Raw genomic sequence first — 10622 nt, forward strand, 5'->3', positions numbered from 1 at the left:
CACAGAAGAAGGCACTTGCCCTTCCTCAAGGCAAACCCAATTCCCTGCTCTCCCAAAGAACTCCAAGAAATGAAAGGAAAACACTGACATGAGTCTGATAAAGGTTGACCTACAGAAATATCACAGCCTGCAATCTCCACCCCATAAAAAGAACCAAGAACAGGAGGAGGACTTAGGGCCCCGCCCAAGGAAATAAGGTTGTTTGACAGGTGCTGTTCTCCACCCATTCATGCAGTGTTTGGGGTCTCCCCAACCTCTCTCAGGTAATGGCACCAAATAACGTTTTTAAAAAAAGAGAAACAAGATGTTTATGTGCCTGACACAGAGGTTAAAGGCTGCATTTGGTGAAGCCTATCAGAATGCCTGAAGACCAGGTGGGAACCTAGGGCAGGGTGTTTATAAGGTAGAAAGAATCTCAGTAACCATCCTGTGTTTTAAATTTAGTGGCTCTTTCACATTTAATCAAGACTTGTTCACGGCTGTTATTCCTCTTTTCCTGCTCCTTGTTTGGAGATCCAATAACCAATAGAATAGTATTTCTGAGAGCTGTTTTTGTAACCTTCATGGTATTTTTAGGTAGTCATGGAGTGTGGTAAGCATTAAGCCCAAAAGAAAGATAACGGTGCAGAGTAGAAGGAAGGTAAGGTGAAGTGAGAGGACTCTATGTATTATTTGTTGAAAATCTTTGCACCTTTTTCCTCAAGGAGTCTGAGGCCTTCTAGGTCAAGTTTGCCATACAAGTCCATTCACAGTTACCATTGCCCAAGGGACTCCCATGTGACTGCCAAGTCAATTACCTGGATTCCAGATAGAATCCCCCATAGCTATACTAAGATTCAGCAGCCTTTTCTTCCTCTGCTACTCAGAGTGAACTGGTTCTCATTCCAAACTGGTACTTCCCCTTCTCACCAGCTTGTCCTTGGACACAAGGTATATGAAGTGCCATGATGGCAACTGTGGCTTGTAGCTTAATAGGACTCATGCTGTGTCCCTGGCAAAAGTGCATTCCCTGTGAGCCAAGACCTATAACCCTGGAGAAGACACAGGTGCAGGGAGGGCAAGCAGAAAAACCACCAGTGGATCAGTGAGAGTAACGGCAACTGTGACCACCCAACTCCTCCTTCAATCCAGGTCCCGTCTGTTCTATGTAGCAGATACACAGTGCCATGGAGCAGTCTTTGAACTTACATATACACTGCACACTGAAGGACTGTGCTCTACCATTACAGAGCACTGCAACCGGGCTGGCATTTTGGCCATGTCTTCGGTAGGCCCTCCCATCCCACTATGAGTGTAGCTGCTGCCAAATACTTGTCATGGGTGTAAACTCTCTATTTGATTGGGTTGGGCCTATTCATATACCTCATTCCTGAAGAGTCCTCTGTTTACATGCCCAATCATGTGGGATTCTGTGTTTAAATATCACACATTCCATAAGTAAGCCTGTGATTCAGACTCCATCCCTCCGATTTCATCTTTGGGGATGTGTGTTGTGGATGCAGTACACAAATTGACATGGACTACCGAATCCTGTGGAGAAAAAGAGATGGCACGGCCACTTTCTCAAGGGGAGAACCCCCCCAACCTTGCCTATAGAAGCTCTTTTTACTTTCCAGTTACATTACATCAAGGAAGTTTCTCCTTATTTCCAGATTTAGTTAACTGATTATTTCTTACAGATACCAAAAAAAAAAAAAAAATAGAAAAAAGTTGCAAATGCAAGGGGACGATAAAAAATGATTGATTTGGTTACATTTTGTCCTTGGGACATCTTAGCACATACTTTAGGAAGTTGCTTCAGAGATACACATTAAACATCTCCAGTCTTAACTCAGGTTAAGGGAGTTTCAGCGAAAGCAAGTCCCATAGCAGCCTAGCTGCAACGCAGACCTGAGTCCCCATGGAAAGCCCATCTGCACACTTGGTTCCTGTGTGCTGCCTCACATTGATCAGTTTCAATACTGATCAGTACAGGGCTACATTTGCCACGGCCATGCTGATCAGTTTCGTATAAGTGCAAAACACTGGTGTTGGCTAAGGCTCTGTAGACAGAAAAGGCAATTTGTTAAAAGTGTTAGAGATACGTATTCTTGCCAGGACTAATGCACAGCCCTTCCAGGATGGAAGGGGCCCCAGGCAGTCAACTGCACAACAACTAGCTGCTAGGTTTCCTTCAGGAATGCTGACCCATCAGCAGCTTTCTTGATTTACTGCCTTAGCAACTGAGAGTCTGTGCTATTGAATCCAAGGGAACCGCCACCTCTGCTACCAAGGCTACTCTGTCCCTGTGCCCAAAGTGCCAGTTCCAGGGTGGGCAATGATGAAGTTTGTCTAATGGTGACTGGCCAACTCACTTCCCTGCTTGGCTTTTCAGGACCTCCTCTAGGATGGATGCCTCTTGGTAGGCATGGACCTGTGATAGGCAGATCTTCACACTTCCTGACTACAGCTATATGTACAGCATTGCATCTCTACCCTACAACACCCTTTCTTTGACTCTCCAGTCCTTTGATTTCCAGGCTGCTGACCAGCTGGTAAGGTCCTTGGCCACCTGAGTTGGTGTCATTAGAGGCCTGCCATGAGCCACCTGTGCTTTTACACAAGCTAAAAGACCAAGTGCATTATCCATAACTCTGCCTAATACAATGATTCTGTTCACCATGTACTCTCTATTCAATGTCATCCCTGAAGAGGACTGTAATGCAGTCATCTTCCATATTGGGTTTGAACCCACGTACCAACTCTAGCCATCCATATACCACACATGGGCATATTATTCCCCCTTCAGCTGCTTGAGGAAAACCCTCATGTGGGTTTATACACAAGCCAAGTGAAGTATCCTGGGGAAATCATGTTGAGAGATGTGGTGATGTCAACTGCCTGCTCAGACAGCTTACCAATGTTTATCCTTTTGCATGAGCTTGATGCTGGATATTGTATTTTGATCTTGCTGAGACTTGCTGTCACAGCCATCTGACTTTATGGCTTGGTAGAACCAAAAGAGCCCAGCTTCTACTGGATGATTCAGGGCTCATGCTCATTTGCAGCCACATGGCAATATACCTCATTTTTCCCAGGGCCCCTATACACCTACAGCTGTTTCTCCTGGGGCAGATGGCATGGTTTTCTTTGGAAACCCCAAGCCAATGCTGTGATTCTCTTTTGGAGGCCTGACACAGTCTTCACACCACATCTTTCCTATGACCAATACCCACACAGGGTAGGAGACATTGGGTGGCCACACATTGAAGCCCCAGTGAAGGGGTCTGTTTGCAAAAAGGCCAAAAACTACAGCAAACCTCTCTCCTGCCTTGGGTCCCACTCAAGATGGCCACCTTCATTATCCAGAATATGGGCCAGCATAGGACTCATATGATTGAAATGTTTGCTTCAAAAACATCAGGCACCATCTTCTTTGTGATAAGGAGTGCAAGAGGAAACAACTGGCCTTGATTCTGAGGGTGGTCTCTACATGACCTTAAGCACTGTACCCCTAAATATTCCAATAATGTGCTATGTCTCCCAAACTCTATAAGGCTATGCCTTGCACCCTTGGAATGTGAGTCTCCTAATAACACCTCCATGAACCAACCAACCAACTCATGTCTGCCTGGTTTTATTTGCTTGATACTCTTGAAGTTATGAACAAGTAGGATGTTTTCTGGATGTTCAGACAGTCTAGCTCTATGCAGATCATGTTATGCTAGAGGCAGGAGAGTAAACATAGCCCTGGAGGCTAGAGAAATAGTTGTCCATGCCACATGGATGCTAAGTTTTTTTTCTGACACACTTTTCTGAGCAGAATAGAAATGGGCTCATTTACTAAATCTATGGCTGCATGTCATGCACCCAAGGCCATGTTAATTTGCTCTAGCAATGACAGCAGCTGCAATAAGAGATTCTACTTGGGAGAACTTTTGGATCCCTACAATCATTCATTACAATTGACACATTTCCATACAGGCTAGACTGTGATTTAAAGGGGGATCTGAGAGGGACAAGCACTGCTGGGATTTTACTCTTTAATGGGGGCACATATGTCCCCCTTGTCACCCAGAGCACATTATTGTCTCTGACTTACTATGCTGGTGGGGTAGAGGAACAGTAAAGGCTCCTACCACATGTGTGCTGATGACAGCTCCCACTTCACATGGACTCAATGAGGATGTCATTCTAACTGCCAAAGATGTCAATCCCAATTATATTCCTGGGGACTTGGGAAACTGACCCCTGGGTCAGCCTGCAGACCACTAAATCCACTGGAATGTAGTCAGCTAGAACTGCACTATTGCTGGTGTCCAGAAGCTGCCCCAATAGCAGTATCAATGATGACACTTTGGAGCTCAGAGTATAAATGTCCATGCAGACTCTGGGTCCAAAACTCCTCTCAACTCCAGGTATTTCTGTATCATATACTCTCCAGAAAATGGGTGTAGGTTTCTAGGGGAAGGACTGGAAGAATCGTTACATGATATATTTTTCATGATGATGATCTGTCCTTTTGCCTAGGAACCCCCAACCAACAAGGTAGAAAAATTCCTTGGCAGGTGGAATGGGGAGACTTACCACACGTAGCTGAACACAATGAAAGAGCAATTTACAGCCAGGTGCAGATGGGTCACCAGGGTAGAGGGCCCCAGTGCCTAGCAGGGGGCAAAACTGGCAAAACAAGAGCCTCACCCCCAAGGTAACCTTTCTTCCCCTGGCCTTTCCTCCTTGGAGATCACATCTAGGCCTCAGTTGTATTTCAGCTCCAGACCCAGAAAAGCCGCAAAACCAGGTGGGCAGCTCCAGCACTCACTGCAGTGACTAAAGACTCCCTGCCCTGCCACTGACCAGTCAGAGGAAACCATGGCCGTAAAAGGGCACACATGGAGAATTGATGAAAATTCTGCTGAAACCCTCCCCTGAGACCTCCCGTAAGGTTCCTGCCTGCAAGAAAGAGAGAAACCCCTCAGGAAAAAGGACCCAGTGCTCACCTGTGTGCTCTCCCTCTGGGAAGCAGCCAGGACCATTCTGTTACTATTCTGCTCTTCGCCTGCACCACTCTTTTCTTCACAGGCACAAATCTCCTGAACTCTAAGGCAGTGGGCATCTGGTACCTTGTCCCAGGCATGTCCCCTCAAACCATCCCTAAGGCCCTGTTTCCTGACTTCCCAGTGAACTGAGGCAGTGCGGCTTATGCTCTCCTACTGTCCCTTCTATGCTAGTCCTGTCTTGCCACTGTTCACAGGCCCGTTCTACCCAATGAGCATGAACTAATAGAACTCTGACTCATCCATGATCACCTCAATGATCTGTATTTCATCACTGTGTGAGTGAGAAGAACCAAGCTCCAGTACCAGCCTGCTGGGGTTTGATTTGTAACCACAAACCTATCTTCATCTGTTTGGGTTGGCTTAAAACAATACCATCCAGACGTCCGGCCAAGATGGGGGCAGAGGTAGACACACTGTACCTCCTCACACAACCAAGATAGGGACAGCAGTTTGGAAAAAGAATAACAACCAGAACTGACAGAAAATTGAACTGTATGGAAGTCTGACAACCAAGGAGTTAAAATACACACGTTCATCCAGACCGGTAGGAGGGGCGGAGTTGGGCAGCTGGGCAGAGAGGGGTTGAAAACCAAGAACAATGGGATGGTGTAAAGCATCCCAGGCATGCAAAACTGGAGTGGGGGGACCCTGAGCGTGCAAGCAGTGGCTGGCAGACCCTGGCCGAGGGGTGGCAACTGGCAGACCCAGCGAGGTGCCGATTGTGAAGCAAGGCACTGCACGCACCCACGATCCCAGCGCTGGGAAATAGAACCTTGGGGCACTGATTGAAAACACCTGTGGGGGTTGAGGTGCAGGGAGAGACTCCCAGCCTCACAGGAGAGGTCATTGGAAAGACCCACGGGGTGCACAAGCCCACCCACACAGGAATTGGCACCAGAAAGGCCCACTTTGCTTGGGGGAAGTGGTGGAAGGGACTGAAGTCCAACTCAGACAGGAGCAAGTGCCATTGTTCCCTCTTGGACCCTGCCCCCACATACAGCATCACAACCCAGTGACGGGGTTGACCCTCCCTGGTGAACACCTAAGGCTCTGCCCCTCATATGTAACAGGCGCAACCAGACCAAAAAAAAAAAAAAAGAGAGAGAGATGGCTCAAACAGAAGAACAAATACAAATGAAAGCCTCAGAACTGATACTTTTAAGTGACTGAGAGATAGCCAACTTATCAGATGCACAGTTCAAAACACTGGTGATCAGGATGCTCACAGAATTGGTTGATTTTGGTCACAAATTAGATGAAAAAATGAAGGCTACAAGAAGTGAAATGAAGAAAAATGCACAGGGAACCAACAGTGATGGAAAGAAAGCTGGGTCTCACATCAATGGAGTGGACCAGAAGGAAGAAAACCACATACAATCAGAAAAGAATGAAGAAATAAGAACTCAAAAAAATGGGGAGAGGCTTAGGAACCTCCAGGACATCTTTAAACATTCCAACATCCAAATTGTAGGGGTACCAGAAGGAGAAGAGGAAGAGCAACAAGTGGAAAACTTACTTCAACAAATAATAAAGGAGAACTTCCGCAATCTGGCAAAGGAAATAGACTTCCAGCAAGTCCAGGAAGCTCAGAGAGTCCCAAAGAAGTTGGATCCAAGGAGGAACACACCAAGGCACATCATAATTACCTTAGCCAAGGTAAAAATGAAGGAGAGAATCCTGGAAGCAGCAAGAGACAAGGGGACAGTCACCTACAAAGGAGTTCCCATCAGACTGTCAGCTGATTTCTCAAAAGAGACCTTACAGGAAAGAAGGGGCTAGAAAGAAGTATTCCAAGTCATGAAAGGTAAAGGACCTACATCCCAGATTGCTCTATTCAGCAAAGCTTTCATTTAGAATGAAAGGGCAGATAAAGTGCTTCTCAGATAAGGTCAAGTTAAAGGAGCTCATCACCACCAAGCCCTTGTTTTATGAAATGTTAAAGGGACTTATGTAAGAAAGAAGATAAGAAAAAGAAGATAAAAAAACACGTATAGTAAAATGACAGCAAACCCACAATTATTAACAGCCACACCTAAAACACCTAAAAACAAGAACAAAATAAGCAAACAACTAGAACAGGAACAGAACCACAGAAATAGAGATCACATGGAGGGTTAGCAACAGGGGAGTGGGAGGAGGAGAGAGGGGGAAAAGGTACAGAGAATAAGTAGCATACATGATAGGTAGAAAATAGACAGAGGGAGGGCAAGAATAGTATGGGAAATGTAGAAGCTAAAGAACTTAAGACACATGGACAGGAACTAAAGCAGGGGAATGTGGGTGGGAGAGGGTGTGCAGGGTGGAGGGGAATGAAGGGGGAGAAATGGGACAACTGTAATACCATAATCAATACAATATATTAAAAATAATAAAAGGAACCATTCAAAGAAACAGGATGAAGGTTTATTTTTACTTTTCCTAATTAACTGCATACAATTAATAATCTGTTTATATTAATTATTTCTTTCAGATTTTCTTTTTATTATACCATGTTCTATGTGTTGGGATAAAACAGTGTGCAAAACAGATAAAAACAACCCTGTCCTGACAGAGAGTATATTCTGGTATTCAAAGAAAATACTCCAAGAGGATACCCAAACCACCAAATTATAACAAAGAATTAGAGTAGATAAACTTGACTAGAAAACACAGAGGGAACAGGGCAGGAATTTTTAATAAATAAACAATTTGTTTATGCCTTAACAAGAATTTCTCACTTTTGGTTACCAAATAAATCCAAGAGTTTGGGTGGGACAAGCAATATTATCATCCTTCTTTTCAGATTTTAGAGGAGAATGTTAGAAAGTTTAAGTAATTTCCCCAACTTTACTACATCTCTTTTGATAGCAGTAGGTGGTGTCACTACAGGGAACCCCATCCTGCACATATCCATCTTGTGGGCACTGATGGGATGCCCCATTGCACCACTCTGGACATTCATTGACCTGAGTTCATTGATGGTATGAACTTGCAGTCTTAACTTGTTCTAGGCTTATCATTGGGAAAATATCTCCATGATTTCAAATTCTAGTCCCAGTCAAAATCACATAAGCACCCAGCTGCTGATAAATGGTATCCACTAGAGGACAACAAGAAATGTATCCTTTGCACCTTTGAGAAATTACTTTGGGAATAAATGGAGAGGCAAGACTCACCCATGGGTCTTTACATGTCTGTCTCTTGGCTTTCCTGTGAATCATATATGCACTCAGGAGACACAAAGAGGACCAACTCAGAGTGAAACTGGAGCTTTATTGGCTGCTTACACAATAAACAGCTAGGAAAATGTTAGAAATTACCTTTTCTTGATGGCAATGTTTCTAATACTGACGAAAAGGAAGGTCTTCATTTTTCTGTAAACTATCAGAAATGTGCTCGTTTTCAGGCATGTAACATTTCTACCTCCAATAAACTAAAATGTTGTGATGCATAGGATATTAAATTAGAGGCACTTTCTTAATCTGAAGTGTGAGCCTTGATCTCCTTAGAACTACAGTGGTTTTGAAGGTATGTAAATAGAGTGGCCAACAGTAGAAGCAAAACAGACAAACTAAGAATCATAACTAGTGGAAAGAAAACTCCTTTTCTGGCAGCTGCTGGGCCACTGTCAACACTACCTCCATAGCCTCTATATAGGCAGTAGGGTGGGGACCACCCATAGCCACAGTGGCAGTGATGTTTGTTATTGCAGATTCCCTTCATGTTGCAAGTCTCAGGCAGGCAGACTTGTGACAGGAGAGAGAGACTGACACACTTCTTGTGTATGCAGATCTTTTTTGAACCACACACGGTGCCATCTTTCACTTCACCAACATCAGGTGTGCTCATCCCTAAACGATAACTTATACCCCAGCAGGTGACACCATTTACATGAGTGTGCTGCAAAGCAGAGTGATCTCTTAAATTGGGAATGTCTCCCACATTCTCACACTGAACCCTCCCACAAAAGATATCTGAGGTATTGCATTTTAGGTATGCCGTTCCATTTAGACCGCAGTGGCCAAAACGGTTTCCCTGGGAGTTGACTTCTTCATAGCAATTCTGAGATGCACTCTTTGCAACTTCACCAAAGATCTCTCTGCACTGTTTGTCATGGTTATTACATCTCTTTTGATAGCAGTAGGCATTGTCACTACAGGGAACCCCATCCTGTACATATCCATCTTCTGGGCACTGATGGGATGTCCCATTGCACCACTCTGGAAGGTCACATTCGTTGATCTGATGTCTGCAGACTTCCCCTGATGGCATGAATTTGCAGTCTTTGCAACAAAGCCCAAAAGCACAAGCAGCACCAGTCCTCAGAGTGCAGTTCAAGAGACAACAGGGATCTTGTTCACACTGCTTTATAGATCCACAGTCACACTCCTCTTCCCCTTCAACCACATTGTTCCCACAGCGCTTCAGCATAAGGACTTCCCCTGGACTTGGAGGATTGTGCAGACATGATCCCTGGTTTAAAGTGGTTTTTGTAAAATCTCCATAACTACAGTTGGTGAATCTCTCTGCTGGCACTCTGATAGCATTCATAATGCAACCACTTTGCCCACATAAACAGAATTCTTCATCATGCAGCATACCCAAAGTATGGCCTAACTCATGGGCCACAGTGAGTGCAAAAAGAGACCAGGGGTCTCCTTGGAAATTATTAACTCCACAGTCAATTGGAGGACGACATATTCCTGCAACATAGGCTATACCAAGTGCACTTATAAGTGAATTTTTAATGAAAATATGTGCAGCATCATACTGTAGCTGTGAAAGACTGATTTGCTTCCACTGAGCAAAATCCTCCAGAACCTGTTCTATGCTTATCATTGGGAAAATATTTTCATGATTCCAAATCTCAATCCCAATCAAAATCACATAAGTATCCAACTGCTGGTAAATGGAGTCCACTATGTTGATAACAAGAAATACATCTTCCTGCACCTTTGAGAAGTTACTTTGGGAGTAAATGAAGAAATTTTGATCTACCACCACGACCAGCTCCAAAAACCATGAATGGGCCCACCAATTATCAGTAGAAATTTGCTTCAGAGTTGTCGTCTCTGCCTCTTCAAATCCCAGGTGTTGGTGTATTTCCTTCTGTGTTAAGCCACATCTAATAGGTGGAGACTGAGTCTTATTAATGTTGATCTTATAAACCAGGTGTTCAAATGTGGTAGAGTGCCTGATGGGCTCGATTTCATAAGCAAGGTCATTTATCTGTAGCATTCCTCGAAAGCCTCCAGAACAGGTACTGAGGGCAACCAGGGACTCAGGGACCCCCTGCACATAACCATGATAGTAGCAGTCATTAGGAACAAAGGGCTGATCCTCCTGCAGGGCACTCTGGTCTGAGTAGGTGAACACCAGTAGGTGTCTGGAAACCAAGAGCTTCTTGACCCTCATGTGGACAATGTGTCTCCAGCCCCCAAACTCAATGCTATAGGAGAGCCAGCCTGGAGCCTTTGCACCTCTGCCCTTGCTGGTCAGCTTCAAGGGGACCACCACTTCTTGGGAGCTGGGGGGCCTAGCCTGGGACAGGCCAGGAGGGGATAGAGACACCCCAAGCCAGAGGAGCAGGAGAATTACTCTCAT

General features: G+C 44.9%; 1 protein-coding gene across 1 annotated transcript; it reads right to left on the reverse strand.

Annotated features, from left to right (window-relative positions):
* Positions 1-2963: 2963 nt before the first annotated feature.
* On the reverse strand, positions 2964-10622 carry LOC123807899 (disintegrin and metalloproteinase domain-containing protein 21-like). The gene is made up of 2 exons (XM_045821954.1): positions 8638-10622; positions 2964-3111 (listed from the first exon to the last, which is right to left on the reverse strand). The coding sequence occupies exons 1-2, from the start codon at positions 10620-10622 to the stop codon at positions 2964-2966; spliced, it is 2133 nt and encodes a 710-aa protein (XP_045677910.1).

The sequence above is a fragment of the Phyllostomus hastatus genome, unplaced genomic scaffold (assembly GCF_019186645.2).
Source record: "Phyllostomus hastatus isolate PE091 unplaced genomic scaffold, TTU_PhHast_1.1 phas_scaffold_501, whole genome shotgun sequence".
Taxonomy (NCBI): Eukaryota; Metazoa; Chordata; class Mammalia; order Chiroptera; family Phyllostomidae; genus Phyllostomus; species Phyllostomus hastatus.